Source organism: Dunckerocampus dactyliophorus, chromosome 3, assembly GCF_027744805.1.
Source record: "Dunckerocampus dactyliophorus isolate RoL2022-P2 chromosome 3, RoL_Ddac_1.1, whole genome shotgun sequence".
Classification (NCBI taxonomy): domain Eukaryota; kingdom Metazoa; phylum Chordata; class Actinopteri; order Syngnathiformes; family Syngnathidae; genus Dunckerocampus; species Dunckerocampus dactyliophorus.
The window spans coordinates 13467453-13495452 of record NC_072821.1 but is presented as its reverse complement, the minus strand read 5'-3'; the positions used below and the strand labels follow the sequence as shown (position 1 = coordinate 13495452).

The following is a 28000-nucleotide window of genomic DNA, read 5'->3' as shown; positions in this document are numbered from 1 at the left end:
TTCAGTAACCCTTCACAGACCACAGGCTGCAGCTAGTCAGCCTCACTCAGCATCAGCCCTCTGATGTTGAGCAGGACTTTGAACTCTCCGCACACAAAGTGAGACACAGCAGCGCAAAAACAATCTGCAGTCTACGCTCACTCCGCTCCTCCTACGATGACTGCCTGTGTGATCAGGCTCACACACCATAAACAATACATACAGGCGGAGAACATGCTTGTACACCCTGAAGCCTATAGATGCATGTCATCAGCACAGAAAAAGAGCATTTTCCAATTATTAAAAGATTTGCATGTATCCAACACATGACAGGTGAGGGGGAAGAAAAAATATATGAACACCGCTTTGTTCCCACATTTAGAGAAAAAGATGTCTCCTGGCACTCATACGCTGGCACAGGCTCTTCTAAAGCAGCATCTCCACCAGGCCTCTCCACACGGACAGAGAACTCCCGGTCCATCCGATGCTACAAGTATTCTTCGTCCCACAGAGGTCAGTGAGCAGCCATCTTCAACTCTCCTAAAGCTGTTATTAATCAAGAAGAGGTCCAGAGGCGGAAGAGAGTACCCACTTGCTCCACCCACATTTGCACCATGGCTGAGGCGGGACGCGGTACAACTACATTATGTATATTTATATGTACGTACGCTTTGTTGCTTTTGCAACACTATGATATTTTGACATATGGTCAGGAGTTCTCCAGCAAACAAGCACAGGCTAAACACAGAGGCACTCACCCCCCTCCCTAATCCCCTGCCACCACCATACAGGAGACTTGGCCTTTGTGTTACATCTGACCAGCTGGCTGCTACAATCAGTATGTGCAGCTGTCCACTGTGACAAATGCTAGCACACCATGATGGGGACACAGTGACTGCTCCTCAGCACACTGCTACTGTCACAGTGCAGGAAATACACCGAAAAAAGATGCTGACCTCAGGGGTAAGTTTGAACACAAGCTCGGGTTAAAGAAACTACGCTGGGCATGAACTCCAAGTGGCCAATGGGAAGCACTGTATACTGTATATCGTTGTCGTTAATAGAGAGAAAAAAAGGGTTTATACAAACATCGCAGCACACTTTCATCTCTTCTCTTGTTCAACTGTTTATGAATCAGCCACACAAATATTTATGAGCAGAACGAGGAAAATGGCTGGTCTGGGTTCTATCTCTCCAAACCCTTAATCGCAATCCCTCCCTTACTGCCTGTCGTCCATCTATGTGGACGAGGCCACCGCAGACGCTTCATCCATCATATCTGCTCTGAATATAGGCTCCTGAAAATTCTGACGGATACGGACCAGACCAATAGAGAGAGGAGCTAGTGAAAAGCTACAAGGAATATGAACACTGTCAACTTTGATAAGATTTTGTGTGGTAGTTGAAAATCCTAGTGCATTTAAAGGATCAGTCTGCACGTTTACGCTACTTTACACAACAAAAAAACAAATTATTGCATGAATTGGATTAAAACCATCTTTTTGAAAGACCTTAATTACATTACGTTTGACTTTTTAAATATTGGTTTAAAATAACTAGATTATGCGACTTGAAATTAGTGTGCTCTTGCATAAACACACTTGGATCGAGCTAACATCCAGCCTCCGTGGAGTGTGATGGCACCGCTCTAAACAACATTCATTCACAAGCAAAGAAGACGATGCCAGAGGGAGGTGAGCTTTAGGTCTCGAAGAAGACAAATTAAAGATACAGAAGATAAGCCAATATTTGTAAGTATATGGATCAAAGTGTCCAAGTGTCCAGCTATTCTCAAAGAAGACTTAATACTTGACATGACATGACGCCTCAACGGTTCCCGGTGTGTAGAAACATATCAAACAGTTGTTTTTTTGTCACCAAAATGTAACTTTTGTATTCACAATTTAATTCAAATAGGCTAAAATCATATGTGTGCATTTCATTATCATCATGTTTTCTTTCTTTTTTGGGAGAATGAACAGAATAAGAATTTCATTGCATAGTATAACTACCTGTCTTACTGTGCATATGACAATAAAACTCTTGAATCTTGAATCTTGAATCTTCATTAGTCAGTGATAAGTACACATGTGACAAAAATGTACACAACTTACATCCTTAATCATACTTTATTTGGTAAACTAAGAACGGAATGTCCATATACAACAGTTTAGACAACGTCATTAACGTGTAATCCAGTATTTAAAAATAATTCACAATGTCGCAGAAAGATTGGATTTAAATACACGTAGTTCAAGCAATCCACCACTGTGGCAATTTTTTTCTGTGCCTCTGAGGAGCACCATAACCACAAGAAGATTAGCCGCATCACTGTACAAGCCGCTGGGTTCAGAGCATGAAAAAAAGTAGCGGCTTTTACATGGGAAATTATTGCATGGAAATATAGTCGATAAGAAATATTCAGGTGGTCTTGTTCCACATGTTCACTCTACTGTTTACTCTACTTGTAGTGACAGTTTTTGAAAAAGCTGACGAGGGGGGAAGATGCTTACTCCACGTTCAAGTAAAAGGTACTGGCAAAGACATAGTCAGAAGCTACTGTAAATCCAATTAATGTCTATAAAACCAACTTTGCTGTGTTATGAAATCCATCCGTCCATCCATTTTATATGCCGCTTATCCTATTAGGGCCACATGGGTATGCTGGAGCCTATCCCAGATGACTTTGGGCGAGAGGTGGGGTACACCCTGGACTGGTCAACAGCTACCGGCAAACTCCACACAAAGATGCCCAAGCGAAGATTCGAACTCAGTTCCTCCCGATCTCCCGACTGTGTGGCCAACATGCTAACCACTCGGCCACCGTGTTATGAAATCATGCCTTGAAATAAACATTGTCTGATCATTTTAGTGTGCAACAAAGTTTGTCCACTAATGCCATTGACTACTAAAGAAGGCGATGCAGGGTTGACCATGCCAAACACTTGGCCCTCCTTATCATGGCACAGTGTGTAATGAAAATCATGTTTGACCTGTTAGTTTCAAACTAAAATGATGACATAATGCTGCTATAACACAACTGAGAACCAAACCTCCACGGCCAGTGAATGCATGTGTGAACATTCGTTTGTATGTTCCCCTGACTGATGCATCACTAGTTCATCACTAACAAAACTCAATAAATTAATACGGCTATGTCCAATACATGTGGCCTCTGCCTCCCTTTTAGCTCACCTATCTGTTTCTGCCAACAGCACACACAATGGGACAGGCCCAGTGATGCTGATCCATGCTCTATAATTGCTCCCCTCAGCCCTGACCTCTGATCCAGATCACTCTGATACACAGCATCTCGGTTAAATTGGGAAGTGGGCAAATATTCTTCTAATGACCCTCACTACCACAAACGCGAATGAAAACAGAGAAGAGTGGAATCAATCTTTCTTTTTGTTACCCTTCACTGACTCTATTAGTTTCCTTTTTATCTAAGGGTTGACTCCCAAAACTGTGGTGGAAGACTGAACAGGGTGGAGTGTTTATTTTCATCCTGGAGGCTGCATTACAATAATGAGGAGATACCCAAGCTATGTTAAAAATATATCTTTTCAACAGCATCTTGACTGCCCTGCAATGTACACATTGTGTTTGCTGAGCTGCCATTAAAAAAAAAAGACAGGCTTAATCTAACCTGTGCAGAATGTTGATCTTGCAATCTACACTCTAGATAATTAAAAAGATAAGCAGGTCCAAGAAAGAATGAAACCAATTCTACCAGTTTATGTTATCATGTAATGTGGATGTAGAGTAACAGCATACAGCGCATTTTAATGCAATGCTGCATGTGTGCGTTTGCACTGTACAGTAAGGATGCATAAAATCTGTGTGTGTTTTCTGCGGGCAGGGGTGGGTGGGGGCAGACAGGGGGTGATGGTGGTGAGCCGGCTTGTCGATCGATGCAGTGATTGGCAGTTAATGGCTTTTCCTGTTCTGCCTTGGTAACCCTGGCCTGATGGCTGTTGCGTCTGATCAGAGACGGCAGATGGTGTTTGATTTTCGTATATAAACCCCTGACTTTGTGGAGATGGCTTCATCATGTTTAATGATTTAAAAGTTAAGTTGAAAACGGGGCGCAGTCCATTGGTGGATCGTTCATTTGAAAAGCATTAGGCACCCCCTATAGAGGTTATCGCTCTTTCATGTGGACGTTCAGACATTGACATCAAAGTCACAAAACATCATCACAAACTTGTTAAAGCTCGATGTACACCAGTGAAATTATCCATTTTTAAAAATTTAATAACATTCAATAGATTCTTGAATGTTCCCCATAGTTGATAATGGAAATGACCATTCGTATTTGAATCCATTGTTGTAATACATTTGCAGTTCGTTGTGTAAAACTCTGCAAGGGCTAAAAAAAATCCCGATGTACATCAACTCTACATTGTACCTTCCATAGAAGGCACTTACCAAATGTGCCTGATTTATGTCAGTAAGATTGTTATTTGCACAACAGATAAGGACAATGGAGAAAAATACCCTTGAAAGGACAACAAAAAAGGCAAAAGAAATCCTTGATTCACACTTTTATCAAGCTCTTCCATCCATCCATCCATTCATTTTCTGTACTGCTTGTCCTCACGAGAGTCGTGGGTATGCTGGAGCTTATTCCAGCTGTCTTCAGGTGAGAAGCGGGGTACACCCTGGACTGGTCGCTCGCCAATAGCAGGGCACATGCAGTATAAACAAACAAACAACCATTCACGCTCACATTCACACCTATGGACAAGAGTCTTCTCAAGCTCTTCACCAAAAAAAACCCAAAACAAATCTGTGGCCCAATCCCCACTCCTCCACAAAGTTTCATGGAAATGGGTAAAGTAGTTTCTTGTGCTATCCTGCTTACAAGAAAACAAACACGGATGAAATTATAAACTCCTTGATGGCAATAAAACAATTGCCTGGACAGCGAGTTTTCTCCATCAATCATGTGAATCATAAATCGGATTCCAGCTCTCACCAGTTCCAACTATGAACAGCTCCAAGAATCGTCAGTTTAACAGTAGCTGCACTGACAGCCTTTATGCTTCAAATTATTTCAGTATGGCAACTCCGAGCTAACGAGCACAGATTAAGGAAATTCCTAATTAGTGACAGAGATATGTCATCTGAAGCAAGGATTTATGTTTGAATTATCCAGCTGTTTTTCATTGTGGGCCTATAGCTGACTTGACTTGTCGATATTATATTTAAAAAAAGGAGTTTTGAGGGGTTAAAAGCAAGGCAAGAGAAAGAAGTTTGAGATCTGTGAGAGAGTATGGACTTCTTCTGCTTTCTGACATGTTTGTAAAAAGAACGCATTTCTCTCACTTGCTTTCATCACGTTTGCCGAGCACATTTTCCACATAAAAGAGGCAGGGTGGTATGAAGGTGCGAAAGGAGCAGAGATGATATATAGGCAGGGCATCACACTAGTAGCATAGTTATGTTGGTTTTTTTCGAAGACTGGCCTGTCTATTTTGGGTATGAGTTTGCCATGGAGGAATGTGAAGGCCATAAAGTATCAGCACCCTTGAGAAACTGAAGAGCATTCTTATCCCCAACTGTTCTTGCTGCCTTCCTGCTTTCATTTACTATCACTTTCTCCCACTCAACCCCCTTTTGTCTCTTATTCCGGCAGAAGGTTTAAAGTAAAATACAGGTGTACTAGACGACACCCGTGAGAAAGATTACATTTGGGAACATTCCTGGTGCTCAAAAATAACTTTTTTCTCCCTGAAATTCTCCATCTGAGGAACTATAAAATTGCCTCAAATCGAAAACTACGCCTTTGTCCCCTTTGAGCCTCCACCCCGCATTCCCCATCTCTACCTCTTACATCACTACCTAGTCATTTAAACAAGGGATTCTATTCTCTGCAGTATTTTTTCCAATATTTTGTATTGAAAAATCAGAGACATGATGAGAAAACAAGATGCAAATGATATTTTCCAGAGGCTCCAATAAAAACCGCATGACACTCGGGGCTGCACCGTTTAATTACTGAAGAATGAAATCTTTTCTTCTACATCTGGAGGAAACATCATCTGCATAACATTGATAGATTTATAGCTCCCAGTTCAAATCCTTGACTCCAGCACATGGCAATTAGGCAAAAACACGGATGGACAGTAAGCACCATCTGATGAATGCTAAAGTTTTAGCAAAGACTCAACAAGTCACAGAGACCAACCAGTCCAAAACAGTCTTACTGAGGAGAACGTTTGAACATTTAGTTGTCTGTGTGACTCATAAACGAAAACAAACAAACAGTTTTGTAGTCCAAATGTAATCAATGAACCACAAAGTGACGAGACCTAAGGGGAGATGTGTTGGAACAAAGGAATTGAGAGGAAAAACACAGGCAGAATGTGCCCTCTTTGAAATCAATTCAGATCACTGCGCCACGCTGTCAGAAATAAGGCTACCGTAGGAGTCCAATTCTCTACGTCAAGGTACAATCTGTACTAATGTGCCCCACAGGGCTATTTATTGGTGCCAAATTAGTGCCTTTCCAGTCAAATATAGTGCAAGTATCTTGCCAAGCTGTAAAAGTCCAGGGTACAAAGGCAGTACCTTTGAGGGTACCATTTCAGTGGCAAGTCATTGTCACATTAAAGTTCTAATGATGCACTTTTTGTACAGTAAATGTATTCGGTGTCGAATCTGTCTGATGTCACACAAACTAGCAAATGGGATTGACTGATAAATAGCTGTTAACCTCAAAAATGACCTTCCCTTGCTGTTAAATACATTTTTTTCACACCATTTATGCTGTTGGTAACTTAAGCAACATTCCCTAAGCTGCGCACATGCACAATTGCGCAATGATCTTGGGTTCTCTGCACACGGCAAATATTTGCAGCCCAACAAAATAAAATCCAACCTGAACTGTAAATACAATAAACACATAACAATTTGCTCTGTACCATTTTGCAATGCAACTCCGTGTGCGACAGGCGACAACAAGCGGTAACAATACAGTGACGAACACTGTCCAGCCAGTGATGAGACCCTGTTGGTGCGCATTTACTTATGCAGCCAATCAATTCATTATCAGTGTGTTACGTCGTGCATGCTGCTGCTTTGCAGTGTATAGCTACATACTTTTATTGTGATGGCCAGACTTCCCGAATACAGGAATTGTTACGCAGAGTTTACTCGAGTGATGCCGAAGGCAATGGAAGGTGCTTATTTTTTTTCGGTTGAGATTATTTTTATTTTTTATTTCGACACACTACATTCAAGTTCAAGTACATTCAAGTACATTTCCAGAATGAAATAGCGCCAGAACAGGCTTCTGCAAAACAGAAAGGAAATAAAAGTACACAGTACATAATTAACAAAATGTCTCAAAATGGAAAACAAGAAAATAAATTATAAATGAAATGATAAACGAGGTGTTTCCTATACAAAATTCAGATCATTAATTAGATGAGATAGTTCCATGGCTTGTGTTGTCTGAGAGGGACAAAAAAGAAAGCTACGTTGCGTCTTTTTTTTAAAAGTCTGCCTTGCTGACATTTTGAGCCCACTCATATACAAAATACCACAGAATGGAAGTTGGACTACCTCAAGTTCAAAGTGGGCGATGCTCAGGTCGTTTGTGTGTATGCTCAGACACCTAAATAATAGCGGGAACATTGGTCTTAAGGTACCGGAATGAACCTATTGCATAAGCCGAAGAATTTGTTAACGTAAGCTCAGTGTATTGTGCTGGCTGTCAAACTGCCAGTAATCACACTGGTGCATCTAATAGTCTTGTTTGGACATTAATACAAGGCAAGGACATACATTAAATATATAAATCAAGAGCAAGGGCCGCATACCCATCATTAAGCAGAATATATATGTCCCATAGCCCTACTCAGTAGGTTAAACCCAAACAGAACATAGGTCCCTCTGTGCGCCTTTTGGTCCATAAGACTACCTCCTGTCTCCTCATCAGCCTCCTCACCCTAACTTGCTTTCATGTAAAGCCCCACTGAACACAGACCTTGGCGCTGAGTAGTTTTGCAGCCGCGACCACTCGGAGGCCATTAATCTGGTGGCTAAGCCAGTGATGTATTGATGGCACAGAGCCGGTAAGCCTGCCTGCCTCACTCTCTCCATTCCTTCAGCTTAGGAACCGCACAGATTCACAGCATCACCCATATGGCAGTCATCTGAGCAGCGTTTACCTGCCATTTGACACTGTCAATCAGTTGTAGAGCCCATAGGTCACTAAATACAGCAACTAGTGTTGCATATGGACCCTCCATCCAGGCCATGATGCAAGCTTTAATGAGATTACATGCAAACAAAATAGTGAAAACCAGAATGCAATGGCCCGCTAAAATATTAATACACACTTGTGCCCTGTTGAATAGCCTTTTGAATTATATAACATCCAGGAAGAATTAAACAATTTAGGAAGGTTAAACTCAAATTTGCCAATCATCAGGACCAATCTGTACTGGTTTGTTTTATGGGCTATACCACTCAATCTGTATTTACAAACATAACCTAATGGGACGGAGAAGCAAACGATTCACCCCTTTGTCTTTTGCAAACAAGTGGGCCAAAAACATAATTTGTGAAGGACCTCCCAATTAGTGGTGATTTAAATAATGTCACTACACTTTATAAGATGTGTGCAGATATGACTGCCTCTACGTGCAATCAAAAGCTTACGCATGTAAAAGGGGAGAATGGGCTGTCTCCCAGGATGTGCAGCAAGCGCTTTATTAGAGCGGTAGTACCAGTAAATCAGCGCTCAGCTCTTCCTGGAACTGCTGCAACCTTTCCCACTGAGCACTATTACTGAACAATCATAGGCAAGCCATGATAATTAGAGTATCTATCCTTCCCACCCTCCTGCCCCCACATCCCGTCTCTCAATCCTCCTCCTACACCTCCTCTTCATAGATGTCTGGAGGGTTAGGCCAAGCGCCGGCTGGACGTCACTTTGCCAAGTAGCTTCTCACATTACCTGGCATCCTTTTTGTCTTATTCCACATGGAACATACTGTGCATGATCAGAGCACACTTTCAAAGTTGTAACCCCTGGGAAAGGGTTTAACTGCTCTGCGCACAATAGCAATGGCTAAAACATTCAATAACACTGACGATGAGTCAAATCTGGAAACTCAAATGTTCTGTCTTAGCAATAATACTTGGCCTTGTATAATGTAGACGTGCAGAACTTCCCCTTATTTGTGATATCCACCGCAAAAATGAGTGGCGGCAGTTCTAATCACTGATGTAAAGATATCCAACCTGCAAGCCAGTGAGCAGGATCATCAGTGAAACATGCTGATGACATACAGCTACTAATACTTTCATTTATTTGGCCTCTCTTTTCCTCTCGTCTCTGTGTACTGGATCATTTTTCTCCTGCTGCAGTGTCCACTAATTCTTCTGGATCGCACCATCACCATCCAAAAGACATGCTTTGTCCACTGAGTTGCATAAATGGTGTTCATGCATATAAAAAAGTTCAGCTTATATGTTCAGAAGTTTGACGTGTAAGGAACAGACAGTGGATTTGACTGCTCGTAGTGAGAGATTTGAAAAGTTTGCATATGCTCAACAGAGCAAGACCAAGATTGGAGGCAGGGGTGTCAGGACTTTCATGATTAAAGATCCCCCATTTGATAGTGACGGCACTCTGCCTCTTTCAGCCCATGGCCAAGCAGCATCTGGAGTGGATTTTGTGCGAGCAGACACTGAGGAACATGATTACATTCAGCTAACTGCGCTCTAAACTGATTATGCAAGTGCCAAGCTAATGGACTACATTTGCAAGAAGAAAAATAACATCCAATCAATCTCAATTACCGCCGATTGCACCGGCCTGCGAGACAAGGAAGGTTGCCAGCTAACTCCCCCCACCACCACCATCACCACCACCACCCGTGTTCCTTCCCTTTCCCCTAACTCTTGACTGGAAGCTGGGGCCTGTGGCGGGGCTTGGCTTGGCCCCACCCATTTTGTCTGGCCAGAGCAGCCAGAGTCTAAGAGGTGGATTAGTTCCACTCATCTCACCTCCAAACTAACACAGAGTTTGCCCTGAGGCTTGCTGCTAGTATCATATTCACATGTAGAAGTGTAAAATGACAATAGCGGCTGGCTTTGTCAAGAAGAGGAGATGTACAGTGTACACAAACTCATTTCTTGTTGGATACTGCAACAAAAGCCATCTGCTTTGCTTTGCTATTAACTACCATCATCAGAGACATGTGAAAACCTTTGGTCCACATGGCAAAGGAGAAAGTCATGCTCACAGCACAAAGGTGCACTGGCAGCACCCACATTACTTAGAAAGTGCATCTGTCATCAGAGACTAGAGTACACAGCGGAAGAAGTCATCACCCCCCCAATGTGTGGTGGTCTGTGTGGTCAGGGTGACTTGCTGGGTGTTTCTGTGGTCTTTTGGAACATTCCAATACATGAGGTGGTGGGGATGATATTTTTAGAAAGCCCTAATATGGGCCACATACCACAGACTCTCAAATTATCCCATCCAGCTTAGCTCTAGGTTTCAACCTCCCTTTTTAATTCCAGTAATTACAGGCTCCAATTTATATAGAGCTGTGCACACAAAGGGCCTGTTTAATGCAAACCAGTTTGATTTTGGAGAAGTATCCAAAGCATCCCCCACATCTTACACTCTGTTTATGCTGACTTGATGAGTTATTTTCCCCTCTAAAGGTTGAAAAATGATGCTGTTTGCATCAGATTTATTTGGGGAGGAATAAATGAACAGTGCTTTTCCTTCATTTGTCCTTGCATGAAATGCCAAGTTGGGCTTTACAGACGTGTGGGCTAATGTGGGTTTGTGTCTGTCAGTATCTCCACCAGGACAGTAAATTCAGCAGTGCTGATGGTGACATCAAGTGTGCAGTCGGTGCTGCCAAGAGGCCACACAACCATGTACTTCATGTCCGCTAATCACATTTGTGAGTCATAAAATACTAAGTCATAAAACAATTCTAGTCAACGAGAGAGCGTTGTTTTTTTTTGTTTCCTGTTTGAGAAAAGGTGAGCTTCGGAGAAGCTCTCTGGGCAAGAATGCAGGTAAATTCTAGACAGAGACATTCTAAAGATACATTAGTTTTAAGAAACACGGAGCCAACTTAAGAAGCTTAAGTCATAAAATGATCTTTCCGAGATGTGTTGTACATATTTAATCCTCCCACAGCCTGAGCAGCAATATGACATATGTCTTCTCTTAAAAACTTCAGTGGAAAAAGAGACAGAAGACGAAAATCTGGTTCTTTTTTCCACTTGGACTCGCTGCAAAGAGGAAATCACACATCTAATGCAATATAAACTGCACAGTATATCCTCTGAGATAAAACCAATCCATCCCATCCAAAAGGTGTGAGGAAGAGTGAGAAGAAGGATGCCAGAATCTAATCTTGTTTAATGCAAGACTGTCATTAGAGTGTGGGCCAGAGTAAGTCTGGCAGAAAGGTCCACAGGGATGTCAGGTTGTCTGTGGACTCAGAAAACACTCGGTTATTGTTGTATGCATCAATAAGGTGCGAGTGAGGCTAGAGGTTTTCCTGTTGCATTCTTCCATGTTATTACATGCCAAACTCGACTCCACCTTGTCCCCTGGACCTCTTTAAAGGCATTACTAGAAGCCCTGTAGTTCACCTTCCCCTTTAACCAAACCCTGACAATTGATTTCTCTCTCATGTTGTTTCAGTACAAAGGCCTCAGAGACAGGAGACCTGCATGCTACGCCAGTGGTTCTAATAAAGCATCCATAAATCGGAATGATTTTTATGGTCTTTTTGAGGGGCTTTGCAGAACACTTCAAATTGGGCTTTTAATGTGATTGGACAGGTTTTTAGCCTTTTAATCTGCGCTTGTTAAAATATTCTATAAAATAAATGCCGTATATATATAAACTAGGGACGTCCGACATTGGCTTTTTTTTTCCGATAACCGATATGCTGATATTGTCCAACTCTCAATTTCCGAGCGCTTTGAGTGCCTTGGAGGTGGAAAAGTGCTATACAAGTGAAAGACGATTGTTGTGGAATTAACACCGCCACCACGAGTGGCTGCCTTTTAAGCAGCTCTGTTTGTTTATTCAAGCACATTTTTACATGCCATTATGTGCGACGTCCGGCACCAGTGTGATTCCCTGTCTAACCATTGATATCAAGGTGGCAGCACGGGGGCTCAGATGAAAGTCAAGCCAGGAAGTGGAGATTCAAGCCTACGGTACCTTCCATTATCATGGGAAATTTGAATTCACTACCGAGCAAGATCGACGAGCTGGCAAAAACGTCAAGACTTTCAGGGAGTGCAGCTTATTTGTGCTTGAATGGCTAAAAGCTAGTGTCCAAGAGGCTAACTTGAGGAGCTAGCCAATTTACTTCAGTACACTCACAGCGGCCAGGAACACCAGAGCCTGTAGAAAGCGCAAAGGAGGTGGGCTTGCACCATTATGTGAACAAACTGTGGTGTCATCCTGACCAGGTGAACATTAAAATGCCCATCTATGCAGCATTTTTTAAATATCGGTTGTCATTATCAGGAAAAAACATGATACCGATATCGGGCCGATATTATCGGTGGGCCCATATTATCGGACAACGCTAATATAAACATGTGGAGTAATGAAAACATTTATTTTCGGTAAAAAAGCGAACAGCGACCATTAAACAAAAGCAACATCTTCACAGAGAAGGTGCATAAACTTATGATGATATTGAAGCGTATGTAATGGCTTACAGAGAGGATGTATTATCAGTGGTTATCTGTGATTTGTTATGTATGTAAGTCTATGTGGCTTTGTGTGCCAGTTTGGGTTACGCGCGGAGTGGCCGAACCGCGGACACACAGGATAGGTACCTAAGTGGAATCAGGGCTGTTAGATTTATGGCCATTTGTTCGGAGAGTGTTCATCCATTGGCTATTATGGAATGATTAGAGGAGAAGGTGAAGCTCCAAGTCCAGCAAAAATCAATACAGCTGTCGAGAACGATTCAGACTCTTCTGCTCCGAGTATTAGCACCAAACCTCTGTCTCCTCGCACTTCTTCATTCGTCTTCAAGTGATCCACCCCTACGTCTAAAAACAGCTTCAACCTGCTGTGTTCTTTTCATAGAAGCAATGTGGCCCTAATTCTATATAGCAACCTGTAAGGTTACACAACAAATGATCATGAGTGCCTCAAAGGAGTAGGTGACTGTGGTGCAATTACTATTCTTCCAATGTTGCAGGGACACTTTGGAGAAGGACATTTTCTGTTCCATTGACCTCCATTGACTTCACAAATGCTCTTTTTGATGAATGAACGACAAAACCCAACAAACATACATAGAACAATGGAAGCTGTAAAGGGAAGTCTCTTTCAATACAGACTTGTTGTATGTGCTCCAGCGTGTCTATATACTGTAGATTTACATTGGAACCTCTAAAGTCAGATTCACTTGAGGTCATATGTTTTGGAATTTTACCAAGCTTTTTGGTGAGTCTAAAGTGGCACCAAACTCACTTGGACGGCAATTAAACATGTTGCCTGTTCAATTATTGCATTCTTCACATGACAATATACTAATAGTACTTGTTGTACTATGTTATTTATGATGACTGAATAAAATACTACCACAACTATATCATGTGAGACCTCAGCGGTGCTCATTTCAGTGTGATTCAAAGGATTCATTCCCATGTTCTGCTTTTTCTTCATCGTCTTCTACATTTACTCCAAGACGAAGGACATGCTTAAGTGATTAAAGTTGAAAAGTGTGTATTGTTGTTTTGTTGTTGTGTTAATAACAATGGCTTTTTTTTTTACAGTTAAAACTATTAAAATGCAACTTAATACATTGTTTGTGCAGTTCATGTAGGCTTTATGATAGCAACAATTATACAATGGAACAGATTCATTCTATTTCCAGTATTTCCTATGGGAAAATTTGTGTCAAAATCCATAAAAATTTGGCCAGCGTCCCAGAATGAATCATGATCATTTACTTCTTACTAAAACTAGCATCCTGCACCTTCTACAGTAAACTATATTGGCTGCATTAAGCAAGAGCATCAATCTTATGGCTAACTTGAATGTAAGAAAATAAGACCACTGACCTTGTACAGTTTGAGGCTGGCCTCATGTCGGGAATTGACCGTGTGCATCCTCAGCTTCTCCAGGCTGTTAGTGTAGTAGTCACAAGCGTTGCACTTCAAGTGCACTGGATTGCCGATGGCCACGCATTTCAATCGCCATTCATTGCCTTTGCCTCCTTCCTTGATATGGGCCACAAGCTGGTACTTTTGAACATGCTTGTCCGTTTTGCAATGCAGCTGGAAATTGGCCTTGAGCTGAGTGGTATAGTGGCACAACTTGCACTGGTGAGAGTCGCCCAACACGGCGCGCCACTCCTCTTCAGGTAGGCTGCGCTCCGCACCCATGTGGAGGCCCAACACATCCAAATTGTCAGTGGTGAAGCGGTTGCACACGGCGCACTGAAAGAGTTTCAGAGAGGGGTCGCTGGTTTGTGATAGACTTTCTCCCAGCGTCATCAGCTCTTCAGACACCAACTGCCCACTGCCAAGCCGCATGTCCATAGGAATCTCTCCACCTACTTGGATGTGATGGGAACACAGACAAGAAAAAAGAGAGAAGGGAGAAATGAAGCTTCGCGTATGTTTTATTATAATATACAACATAAGTAAAATGTAGGAAGTTAATTGAAATTCAGTTCAGAGATCAATTTATGTCTCTGTAATATGCTTCACATATTCATTTTATGGTTATCTCAGATATCTCTTTCAAGGTGTTTCTAGTGGGGGGCAAATATTCAAGTGAAGTATTATTTTTTACTATTATTTTTATTATTTATTTTGAATTTATTGTTTGACAAAAATATTTCTGCATTAGTATGTAGTACATGGACAATTATTTAATTAAGCCTGTCTGCCCACGGGGGCAAAAAACACAAGATTTCTGTAAATTATCATTCACATTGACTTGTTTGGTTTGGTAAATATTCATGGCTTGTACACTGCAAATATTTTTCACTACTTTGGTTTACCGATTCAGCATCTTTTAAAACACAATTGTACAACGTAGTAATGGACTGCAAAGACAAAAACAAAAACACAATCACATCCTTTGGTATCAATCACAGAAGACGTGTTGGTTTCAGTTTAACGTTAAAAAAGGAAGGCTTAAAGAAAATTACATATAAAAACTTGTGGGATTTGCCTTTGCTTGCTGATCTACAATAGGGCATTTTCAAGACTGGTTAGGTAGGTTTGACACTACCTGGATTAAACTAAAATAATTACAGCAGCAACGGCCGCACGGTGGCCAAGTGGTTTACATGTTGGCCACACAGTTTGGGTTTGAATCTCCGTTGGGCATCTCTGTGTGAAGTTTGCATGTTCTCTGTGTGGAGTTTGCATGTTCTCCCCGTGTGTGCGTGGGTATTCTCCGGGTACTCTGGCTTCCTCCCACTTTCCAAAAACTCTAAATTGTCCATCGGTATGAATGTGAGTGTGAAAGGTTGTTTATCTATATGTGCCCTGTGATTGGCTGGCAACCAGTCCAGGGTGTACCCCGCCTCTTGCCCAGTTAGCTGGGATAGGCCCCAGCATACCCCCGCGACTCTACACTTGAACACATGAATTATTACAGCAGCCTTTTCTTGTATTCATGCTGCAGTAATCAGCCCGATTTTTGCTTTGTTTTGGTTTATTTTTGCATTTTTCCTCACTCATTTCAAATGTATGCCATGTAGACTTTGGTTGCCACTAACGTCTAATTTTACAACACTGACTCGGCACTAATTTGTCCTTTATGCAAAGGTTACTATTTTTGGTTTTACAATGCAATTATACTATAAATGTTTCATGTTTCACACACTCTAGGATGAATACAAAAACATGTTACCATGTTATCTTTTTAGGTTTAGTTTAATATATTGACACAAACCATATTTGTGTTGTACATCTACAAAGCAAAGAAGCAGGCTAGGTTTTTTTTCTTTTTGTTGATGTTTTTTAAACAATTTTCCCCAAATTGAATGCTTCAGTAAGTAGATGTGTAATTGTTGCTGTTTGCCAAAAAAAATAATTCCAGCCCGTCCTCTTTTCAGCTCTCTCACGCACTGTCTTGTCTTCCTTTAACGACATCATCAGTGCTTGGAACAAAGACTATCACACAGGGCGTGTACGAAATCACACCTCTCACATCCCTTTACGATTTCAGATCCCCTCAGATATCCACCCAGCCTTACTGTATGTATCATTCTATAGAGTTATACGATTCTTTGTGTAAGCCGGTTTAAGACATTCTCTGTATTGTGACCTATGATGACACCACTGACATTTATGGACCGTGAGTGTGTCATCATTGCCTCCCTAGTAACATGCTTATTAGAACTTACCTCACAGGAAAATGAACCAGATGGTGAAGAGGGAAAAAGCATTAGTCACAGCAATCAATTCTTGTTTGCGTCTTTGAACTAGCAACAGTTAAAGACAAGTCTGTACAAACTGTGTGGGTATGGCAAACACACTTCTGTGTTGCTTAATTGCCCGTGCTGAGCCCCTCTAACCTGCCTTCTTTGACCATGATAAAATATATAACTGCAATTACAAAGCTGTAAAAAATGAGGAACTCTAATAGTGAGGGTGAGCAGCAGTTTGGGAATAATAATATAACAAGCTACCTTTGGGGGAAGTCAAGGAGAGGAAGTTTTACCCCCCTAATTAACCTTTAGCTCACAGGAAAATTGGGTATCACAAAGTAAACTTCAGTCACAACTACATACAATACTATATGGTATCACCTAAAAGCAAATAGGAAGACAAATCATATGTAAAAGCCATGACCTTCTGTCCAATACTTGGCAAACTTTGTCACCATTCAGAGGCTGTGTGAAAATATATTTCAAGAAATAAACAGTATTGTGATGCACTACGCTCATTTGCCAAATGTGGGGGACTTAAACACAAACTTGAAATTACGTAAAATTTGGTGATGTCAATATTTTTAACACATCAACATACCAACGCAATGAGCCACACTCATGTGTGGGGTTTCAAACCTTTGCTTTGCTTTACACCATGTTTCAGTGAAATAGGAGTTTTGGTATCAAGATAATTGGACATATGAACTTTCAAGTGGGACAGAAAAAGTCGGCATCCATAGACACAGGTGCTAATTACAAAATGACTAGTGACTTTGCAATGCGAGATAGATTTAATGAGAGTACTAGCTTACCTAGTGCAGGGGCCAAGGCAGCCATGCTGGGATCTAAAGAAAAGCCCCCCATCAAGAACTGGGCCTCGGCTCCTGTCGGGTCCAGCTTGAGACCAGGTGGTAGGCTCATATTCTGTGTCAGGTAATACTGGTAGAGCTCAGCCTCAGAGGGCGAGGGCATTGCTCCCAGCGCTAGTCGGCCATGCTGCATCTGAGTCACGTTCTGCTGGAGGAGCATCATGTTGTGCATGTGCTTCTCGCTGGTCATGTGGATACGGAGGTTCCGTGCCACGTTGGTTTCGTAGTCGCATACCTCACAGCGCCAAGTGGGTTTGCTCTTTGGCTTGGTCGGTGAGGGAGCCCCACACGGTCCAGTTACATGGGCAGAGGACTGTGTGGGGTGGTGGTGGGCAGGGTGATGGCTACTGGCCTGGGTCACTGTGGGCACGGCCACCACGCCTCCTGGGCCATGTCCAAACACCTGCTCCTGCGCAGCTCCAATAGAGCCTCCATTCTGTAACGTCTGCATGTTGTTCAGGTGTTTATCCGACTGCATGTGGATGCTTAGGTTACCCTTCGTGGTGGTCGAGTAGTTACACACCTGTAGGACATTGGAAAACAGGTAATGAACCAACCACTACAAGACCTGTGAATACAAAGAGCTCTAGACTTTGGTTGAGTTACGTACCTCACATCGGAAAGGTTTGTATCCACACGTATAGCTTTCTCCACGAGCCAGACGAGGGTGGCTTTGACCACTACTGCAGTACATACAAGAGCCTCCTGAATCTGGGTGCTTTTCTTTCATGTGGGCCTCCAGGGTCTGCTGATATTTGTAATGCCAGTTGCATTTGGGACACTTGAGTGTCTTGCATGAGTTACGCGAATGCATCATGGTCATGTGACCACCCAAGGAGCGGGAGGAACCTAGAACGGTGTCACATTTAGGGCACTCGACTCCACTTCCTACACTGCCACTGGGTCCGTGGTTCTGCGAACAGTCATTCACCCCTGTTATGTCACAGGAACCTCCGGGTTGTGGGTGAGTGTGGCTATGAGATGATGGATGCAAGTGATGATGGTGGTGGTGCATGTGGTGTTGCTGCAGAAGGGATCCATTTTCCTCCTCTTCCTCAGCTGGGCAATCATTTGGTTCTGGAGCTGTGGCACTATCTCGATTGGCACTTTCATCAGCAGCAGCATTGGAGGACAGAGGTGAGGAGGAAGTGCCAACAGTGTCATCCTCACTCTTTCTGACATTGGCTGCTGCCATTGCCATGGGAACCATAGGTCCCTGGCAGTTAAAGCTCGGAGGGAGTTCTGAGGATCTCCCCTCACCATCTGTAGCTGAAACCTCCTCCTTGACAGAGCAGGAAGTGGAAGCAGGGGATTTGCTGTTTAGTGTGTAACTGACTGCAGGGGTGCAGGCAGAAGGCTGGAGAGTGCTACTAGGCATTAATAAAGGAGATTTGGAAATGCTTTGGTTTGAGACAGCTGGTTCCCCTGCTTCACCTCCACCACTGCTACTGTTAACACCACTGGTCACGACTGTGCCTTCTGCCTCCACCTCATTGTCTTCCCCTAATAACGGTTGCTGTTCTTCTGAACCCCTCATCTGGCTAGATAGGTGTGTCGTACTCCCATGGCCCTCAGTGGTCCCGTCTTTTCCCTTGCAAGCCAGCTCTTTCCCATTAGGCTGATCTGTTCTTCCCCCATGTTTTGACAGGGCACTGGAGTCTTTGGCAGAGCCTGGGGTTGAGGAAAGAGTGGATGCTTTGGGAGTGCCCAGCCTTCCAAGAGACAAGACAGAGCTTAGCGGGGTTTGCTGCTGCTGTTGCTGCTGGAGGCCAGAGTCAGAGTCTTTGTTGAAGAGGGTCTCGCTGACCCCACTGCTGCTTCCAGACTCTAGATGGACACCACTAAATGTGCCGTAAAAGCTCTGGCCGGAGTTCATAGGAAGCAAGGGAGGTGGCACAGGATTGCTTTTATTTTTTGGTTCCAGGAAGCTGATGAGGGGCTCTTTGTCTTTCCCAATGCCCTGGATGATAGCAGATGCATGCTTGTCCCCTAATAGACGGCGTTCATCCTCACATAGTGTCATACGGTGGTCATGGACAGCGTGAGTAGCAAAGGAACGCGCATAACCGAAGGACAGCTTGCAGAGAAAACACATGAGAATTGGCTTACCCTTTCCGTACAGGGCCAGACCATCAAATTTGGATAAATCCACATTGTTTGGAACATCTTTGGATACACAGGATGTCTTGGCAGACCCATCACTATTTAGGTAATCCTTGTTGTTTTTGTGCCGCACATCAAAGACACGGAAACTGTGCAGGACAGGACTGAGGCCTGCCATGGTTGAGGTATTGGAGAAACCTTGGTCTGAATTGCCAAACCACTTCCCAAAGGACGAGGCTATGTGGAACGTGTTGATGATCTGAGGGTAGACTGAGGATGATGTCCCAGCAGGTTCTCCCGGTTTTCCCCCACTATTGAGAGAGTTTGTGGGAAGCAGGCCGGGAACCATGCCCCCACTGCTTTGGATCAGCTGACTGAGGCTCTCTACAATGTAGGCTGAGCCATCTGGTTGGTAGACTATCTCTCCAGCCAAGTTCTCTACATCACTACTTTCCTCTTCCTCCTCCTCCTCTCCTTCCTCACTTCCACTTTCAGGCATGCCCTGCTGTTGTGTGGGCTGATGACGCAGAAGGGTGGGCATGCCCCCTCCTGCTGGAGCCATCGCTACCCCGGAAAATGGTTGAAGACTGGGGAAACAGCTGTCTATCTCCATTTCATCCAAGTCCTCCGATTCTTCCTCTTCTCCACAGCTCACGCCGTCTTGTTCCTCTTCCTCAAGACCCTCTCTCTTGGAATGCAGCTGACTGGTGGCAGGGCTTTCACGATGGGCCTGGGCTGATGTTTGTTTTGGCTGTTGATGCTGGGACTGTAGTTCTCTCAGCTCGTCATGAAGAACACTAGGGTTTGGGGGTTGAGAAGAATAAGGAGCAGAGAAAGACAGCGGGTCCAGGGAAGGGGCCTGGTTGGTGCAAGGAACCTGCAGGCTAGAGTGATCGCTCCAGGGCTGTGGAAGTTGCTGCTGCTGGGAGGAGCTGAGCCCATCGTCTGTCCCAGAAAACACGGGAGACTCACAGCTGTCCATGCTGATGCCTACATGAGGCGTTCATCGCATCCAGGCCTGAGGACACACAAAAAGAGAGATACACAAATTCATTGTGTGTTTCTACAGTATATATACAGGGTACATGAAAATACAAAAATGGTATTCAACTGTGCAATGTTGAAAAGATTAGTCTATAAATTTTCTTATACTATTTCAAGACAACATCACATAAGGAAAGAACAAAAGGAGCACTATTCACATAAATGTGTGCTCCAGAAAAGGCTGCAAAATAATTAGAAAAATGACACTCTGTTCATTACGCGAAATTAGGCACTGAAACAATACAATGATTCATCTTCCTGCCATATCAGGAAGGTACCATCTTTTATCTTCACCTTCTAAACAACAAGCCTAATCGTATGTGCTGCAAATCCTACATCTATTTTTAATTAACTTGCAGTCAGAAAAAAGGCAAAACAGCATTGTGTAATGGATCAAATAGATGTGAGATAATTGGACACCAAGACGCCATCCCATCAGCACTTTGAACATTTACATAACCTGAAGAAAAAGTGAAAACTGCTGCTAAAATAACAATTTTCAACAGTACCACTATTTGCACTTGAAAACAGGCAATCGTGAGATGTGTATTAATTTTAACTATAGCAATCAAAGCAAGTGTTTTCTATGAGCCGAAAATTAAATAAACATGAGAGCAGCTGTATTATGATCTTGCCTTCATAGCTCAGCCCCTTCTTAAACAATACAGCCATCCTCCACCCTTGAAAAAATAAATAGTAGCTGAGCTTTGGGGATCTCGCTTTGCCCTGAGCACCAAAAAGGACCAACACAGGCTTCAATTTAGAGCAGGGAATAAATAAAATGATAACTCAAAGATACTGCTGAGCTAATACTTTTATTAAAGGGATGCAGCCGGCATTGATTAAAGGGGGCAATCGGGCTAGAACCAATAACGCTGGGCTGCCCTTTAACCCTCCAGTGCTGAATATTACATGAGTAAAGTTTCCCAGCACCAAGCCCACTGCCATCTCGCTCTCTTGATTAGCACATTCATGGCTTGCACTTGATTTATTTACTTATTTACTTATGGATGCAAATTTCAGCTGTGATCAGAGTGGAGTCTACCGCCCTCGGCCGAACATATGAAGCACTGAGGGAGAGGAGAGATGGATAATATCTGCCTCACTCTTCATGAATGTCTGAAGGATGAGGCTCCCACCTACACAACATACCTGAAACCTCTCCAACACCCATACAACAACAATATTCTTCACTGTCAGCAATTATACTTATAATAATGAGGGAAAACTAAGAACACAGCACTGGTATGAAGGAATAACTTAAGGACATACATATAGTGTAAATAAAAGGCTACCTTATCAGCTGATGATGATAGGGAGAGTATCATAACAAATACACAGGAATCAATATTTTGTGGCTGTAATGTCCACTTCATTACTTTGTGTACATTCTACAGCATAGTTACGAATAAAAAATACATTGTCAGACTATTTAGCCTATCTTACTTTATATGGCAAGGTATGGTTTAGGAACAATATGTGGAAACTACATGTACTGTATTAACCTCCTGATTACTAAGCATCTAAAAAAATATACAAAAGGAAGTAAGAGGAAGACAAAACAAAACTCTAGATAGTAAAGTCTAGATAGTAACTCTTCTTGAAATTACACATTCAGGACTGAAACAGTAATATGAATTTATGCTATGGTGATCCTTAAACACACAGTAATGTGTATTGTACGCTGACATTAAATGTAGTTTATGTTTACACATGTGTTTTATGTTAGCAGCTTAAGTCTTCCTCGAAGGAAGACATGTTGTCAAACACTTGGCAAACTGTGATTTGTTTGTAGATTCTAAACGTATTTTGCGCATTCATTCTCATCCAGATAAGCATATAAATAAACATCGAATTCAACCACATAAACTATGTCAACAAGAACATGGCTATTGACCACCAAAGACTCGTGACTCTCATCTTTGCCTTGATGAGTCTGAATTAAGCGGAAAAAGTTACATTTACGGTATACACCCATGATTCCCGCCATGGTTGTAAGATATCTGAAGCAATTAGCAGGAGACATGGTGCTACTCTTGTTCCGTGCTGCAGATATGCACCACTATGGTTGTGTCCACTGCTTACAGAAAACAGGATTGCCCTTTAAAAATCAAGATGGTGTAATTCAATAAAGTGGTTACTGATGAGCAATGGGATTGTCTGGAGTCTGTAAGTCGCAGATGGGCCAGCTGATACAATGCTTGTCTCTGAGACTGTGCCTGGCTCAGTGACACCTGTTTAAGGCAGCAGGGAAAAGCTTTCATCTCGAGGAGGCACCAAACAGTTCTGGGACACAGACAGTAAGACTTGGTTGGAGAAGGCGGGAAGCGGAGGAGGTCGTCGTCCATGCTATGTTAATAAGCAACAAACAAAAATGGACTTTTCACAGCGGCATTGTGCATTGTTGTGCACGGTGATATGTACAGAAAAAGTTGTCATTTTCTGTTGTATATCTGTTTCAGCTGAAGTCACTGTGGCTTCAGTTCTTGAGCTGATCCTAAACAAGCTTTTACTCAACAACGATACAGTAGATAAGAGGAACAAAGAAAAAGCTGAATTCCTCGGCTGATCTGAGGGTCGGTTTTAGCCTACACAGTCCTGTTGGCACCTGCCTTCAAAGCTTTATGTAAATCCCCCTACTTCTCTCCTTAAAAGTCATACTTCACTTCTTTCCAGTAGCCCAACAAACAAGATGTAGTCAAGCCAGAGAACAGGTCATTTGACAAGAATGGAAAATGACACAAGTTTTAAGTTATGCGTCTTTTCGCTGGTGGGAGTTTTCAGGCCAAATGAGGGTGGAATGTCTAAGGATGTAGGCGATACCAACAGTGCCAAATCATGCTTCGGAAGGAGTGACCTTGTATTCAGAACAGACAGTTCTCCAAGGGGGTCCTGCATGGGTTGGTTTTGACCTCATTCAAACTTTGAGCTCTACTAAGCTGCAAATATACCCTATCAATATGCACACAAGTGAAAATCACCTTTTAAATATATCTAGAGGACTCCCAACAATGCAAAAGGTCTGATTTTGTCCCTTTTTAAGTTTTTCTATCTGCCTTTACTGAGCCTGACCAGCCACCGCAGGGTAAAGGGCGCTTATTGGAAAATCAATGGCATGAACGCTAAGCAAGTTACAGGAAGATGTGGGAAGGAAGGGTTCTTATTGATAAAGCAAGAAGGCCTTTGATGTTCCACTAGGGACATGCTCATTGATGGGGGAAACCATTGTAGTCCTCAGGCAAATCGAGGCTTGGGTTTATCTGCTAAGTTAGTTCCAATGAATGGCTTATAAAAAAAGGTGAGTGCCTTGTCCTATTTAACATATCTTTACATGGCTATGTGCACTCTGGTATTTACAAAACCCGTTTCTACCAACATGTTTACCGTCATTTGTATCAATAATAGTTTCAAATAAGGACTGAATGTCCTTTTTCTGTATTAAAAACATATGTTTACAAAAAAATGACATTTTGTTTTACTGGTGCATTATTTATATTAAACTGCACTTTATCATGCAGAGGGGTGTTTCTATTATTTGGTCCTCATATCTACAGTAGCTGGCTAAAGTTAGAATACAATAATCTCTTGTTTATTGATGTTAATTGGTTCCAAACTTGACCGTGATAAGTGAATTTCCATTATTTATAAATGGAATATTTTTGTAGTTAGAGCATAGAAAACCTGTTTACGACCTTTTAAATACAGTTTTTAACATTATTAGAGCCCTCTAGACATGAACTACATCCCATGGTCATCTTTACACTTGTATTACCCAATATAGTAGACATAATAACAGTAAATAAGCCATTTCAGACATGAATATGACTCATGCTCGTGTGTGTTTCAATAAATGTGTTCCTTAGGGGAGCAGAGTGAATGGTGGACAGGAAGTGATGTCGGGGGTTCAGAGTTGAATGTCATTTTACTGTGGCTTACGGCTGCAACAGTAGCCCGTGTTTTTATTAAGTATTATTGTGCGTGTTGTGAGATAATTCAAACCTGCAATAAAAGTCTGTTGTTCTGGCGATCAAGTTATTGTGTGTCTCACCAAACATTGCAGTGTACAATACTCCTTCAATGTCTTTGAATATGTCTTTTGAATGCTTTATATTTGTATTTTAATTCATTTTGCTGTTTTTATGCTTGAACATGCTTAAGTTAGGCAAAATATACATGATATTAGCTTAAATATGCATTTGTTTTGGCAAATAATAGGTCATATTCACCCACAAAACAGCATAATTTATTCATATATTTTTGAAAACGTCTGATAAGAGTGAAGCCGCAAAATTCGAACCGCAAAGTCGGGAGGGACGACTGTTCTATATTAGTAAAGGCCCTAAGCGGTTACATTTTACATCAATGTCAATAAAAACTGAACATTATCATCTTTGTAAAGGCATGTCATTAGATTGTGTATCTTGTATTTACAGCCGTGTATACAAAATGCTGTGCGAATACTGACGCTGCGACACCGTAATTACCCTCAAGAAATTAATCAAGGTTAATAAAGCTATCTTTGTAGCTATCCGTTTTATCTATAAATTACAGATTTCCACCTGCAAATATCCAAATTAACCACATGGAGATACAGTACAGCATTGTTGTTTGTATGCTGTAATTATGTGCTGGACTATTTTGCTCATGCAGACATAAAAGGTACTTCAGTGTTGTTCTGACCGCAGGAGGCAAAATGTCACCTGAGGTCGATGGCACTCAGGATGTAAACAGGGTTTCCCGTAAAATCAATGATCTTCAGTAGGAGATATCAGTGTGGGGGCAACAGAAATAGTCGTGGTGGTGTTGAGTCTGTGGGAAGAACAACACTGGTTGTTTACATGAAATGTGTGTGTGTGTGTGTGTGTGGGGGTGGGGTGTTCGACCACAGGCACCTCTGTTCGAGTATTTATAAGAAATTGCACAAGTGAGACGTGCTTCTTCCATGAAGCCCTGGATGCATAGAAGCTCAGGTTGCTATGGAGACCGTTCCCATATTGCATTGGTGTTTATGTATTTGATGTATCAAAATCTAACATAATACTGCTGATACAACGTTCTATCTCCACCCAATTGTTCGAGAGAGATGGCCACCCCGCAGAACCTGGGTTCAGTTTGCGTATTTTTCCCCACAGGGAGTTTTTACTTGCCTCTGTCGCCAAGTGCTTGCTTATGTGGGGTTCAGTTTGTGCTCTTTAATGTATGAGTAGTGTCGTTCTATACTTGCTCCACGTGTAAAGTGCCTTGAGATAACTTCTGCTGTGAATTGGCGCTACATAAATAAAATTTTATTGAATTGAAATGGTATTGTTTACTGTATGACAAAATACTCATGAGGCAATGAATGGATTAAAATTTCTCACTACCAAGCAATGTTGTTGACCAAAACTGGCCAAAAAGAGAGAATGATTACCATGGCAATATTATTTTATTATAATCACAGTTGGCTTGTTGGCAGGATTAAGAAAAACGACCTAACTGATTTTCACAAAACTGTGGAAGGACTAGGGGTGGGAATCTCTGACCACCTCACGAGCATATTTGTAATGACAATTAAAATAAACATGAAAAAGATTAAATGACTTCAATTTTCTTAATAATTGGAAGGTTACATATACCAACATGTTTCCCATTGTACAGAACCAGCAGGAAAATTAAACTGCGCCAGTAGACATTATTATAGACTGACATTATTGAACAGCTCAGACATATTCACACCCATATGGCTCTCATTCATTCCTCTGGTTTGTAGCACATGAGACACTAGCTTCCAGTCATCAGTAGTGAAGTGCACTTTTACGGTGACACAACAGCGCCTTTTCAACAACAGAGTTGGGTGGAAAATTAGTTATCACCTGCTAGATGGCAGCAACTTCAGCTGGCCGTTTTTCCTCCTCGTTCAAGTGGAAATGTGCTATGCGGTTTTTCATATTTGTCGTGTTCCCAAAATATTTTAAGCTTGTATGACAAAGCTTGCATATTTTCTGTCTCTTGTCCAGCTCATTTTGACCATCAACTACGTGAAAGCCAAAGTGCTTCCAGACACTCGCTTTAAATCCAGCGGGCGCGGGTCGGAGTTTACACTCAGCCCTTCTGGTAGCGTCTTAGGTGCGCCACCACAAACTGTCCGGGAGGCACTTCTGCTTTCTGTCTTTTTGTTCCCTTTTTTTGTTCCGTCAGGATCGATTCTTGACATTTATGAATCGATTAATAATCGTCAATGTCCGCATCGTGATGCATCAAAGAATTGATTATTTCTTCCACCCCTAGGAGGGACATGGCATGGGTCCAAAAAAGAACCCATTAAAATCCTTTTGTTAATAATATTTGTCCTTAATTACTTATCGATTAATGCACAATGGTGTACAATTTGGCAATGAACCAAATTAGGATTGCCCAGCCTTGGCTTGGATCTGGGGTCCTCTGAGTGCCATTCTACGTTATTATAGAATCTTCTTTGTCTTTAGCCTTGTAAAGCAACCTTGCAGATGACTTCACCGAACATACTGCACTCCTAATCTATTTAGTATTGTCGGAAAAAGTGAAAAAGTATTTTAAGACAGAGCAACATGTTAGTTTTACACATTGCAATCTGATCAGATGTCAAAACAACTTCCAGTGACCTGAACGACTCAGCTACACCCAAAGTTTCCCTGGTATCAGATGGTGTGATAGAAGACAGCGCTGTGGTGTAATTAAAGGTAGTTAATTAACTCTGGGTTAATTACTGGGCTCTGCAGTGTTCTAGTGAGCGATCTGGTGGGGTGGCAAAGCAAAGGGAAGCAGGCTGTACACAGCAGGAAGCCCTACAATTAGCAAGGAGCAATAGTGGGGCTGGTTGGCTCATATAATTTCATTCATGAGGAGGTAAAGTAAGAGCAGCCAAAGTACATTTTATTAATTTTGCATGCATTTAAATGCTTGTTATTAAAATCCTGAGAAAAGCTTTGACAAACCTTTTTTTTTAAATAACTGTAAAGGTCAGTCTGTAACTGTACACGTTACTTGTTTTGCAATGTGACACAAAGACAGCATTGTAGAATTGTTCTGTAATTTCCCACTTGGTGTAACTTATTTTTCAAATATTTCACAAAATTAGTTCGACAGACATCACAATTGAAGCCCAACAGATATGGACTGAATAATTTGCTCGAGTCTAAAATGGAACGGTACATCAATTAGCATGCACTGCTGACTTTTCCACACTTCGGAATGCAGAAACAAGACACCCGCTACTTTATACACTGCTCTGCAATACTAGCACTATTCTACCATAGCAATAAACATGATGTGTCTTGGGAGAATTCCTACACGTACAACCCTCACCAAGACAACAAGGAAAGTGTGAGGGAAGATGGAGGATGCACACATTAGAGTTGAAAGTCAATGAGAAAAATGAGCTAAAAGGTCAGGAATGAGGGGGGAGAAGAAGATGATCACAGTGTGCGAGCCCCGGGACCTTAATTTCTACTAATTATGAAATATGCCCCTATTTATATCTGCTGGAAGCAAACATTCTCTCATGAGAGGACAGAGAGGAAACAAGCTAAAAGCTTTAAAGGCTGCTCGCTGCTCTTGGTTTAATTT

At 42.1% G+C, this 28000-nt stretch overlaps 1 protein-coding gene across 9 annotated transcripts in view; it reads right to left on the bottom strand.

The window, feature by feature from the left end:
* The window catches only part of zfhx3b (zinc finger homeobox 3b), a 339235-nt gene that overhangs the window by 77096 nt on the left and 234139 nt on the right, over positions 1-28000 (bottom strand). For 8 of the 9 annotated variants that reach the window (XM_054771463.1, XM_054771462.1, XM_054771464.1 and 5 more), the window contains 3 exons: positions 17880-20390; positions 17213-17792; positions 14071-14567 (listed from right to left, as the gene is read on the bottom strand). In XM_054771463.1, coding sequence (XP_054627438.1) covers positions 14071-14567; positions 17213-17792; positions 17880-20354 — 3552 coding nt within the window. In that variant the 5' untranslated portion in view covers positions 20355-20390. The remainder of the gene's footprint in view (positions 1-14070; positions 14568-17212; positions 17793-17879; positions 20391-28000) is intronic. The other variant, XM_054771467.1, reaches the window with a different exon arrangement.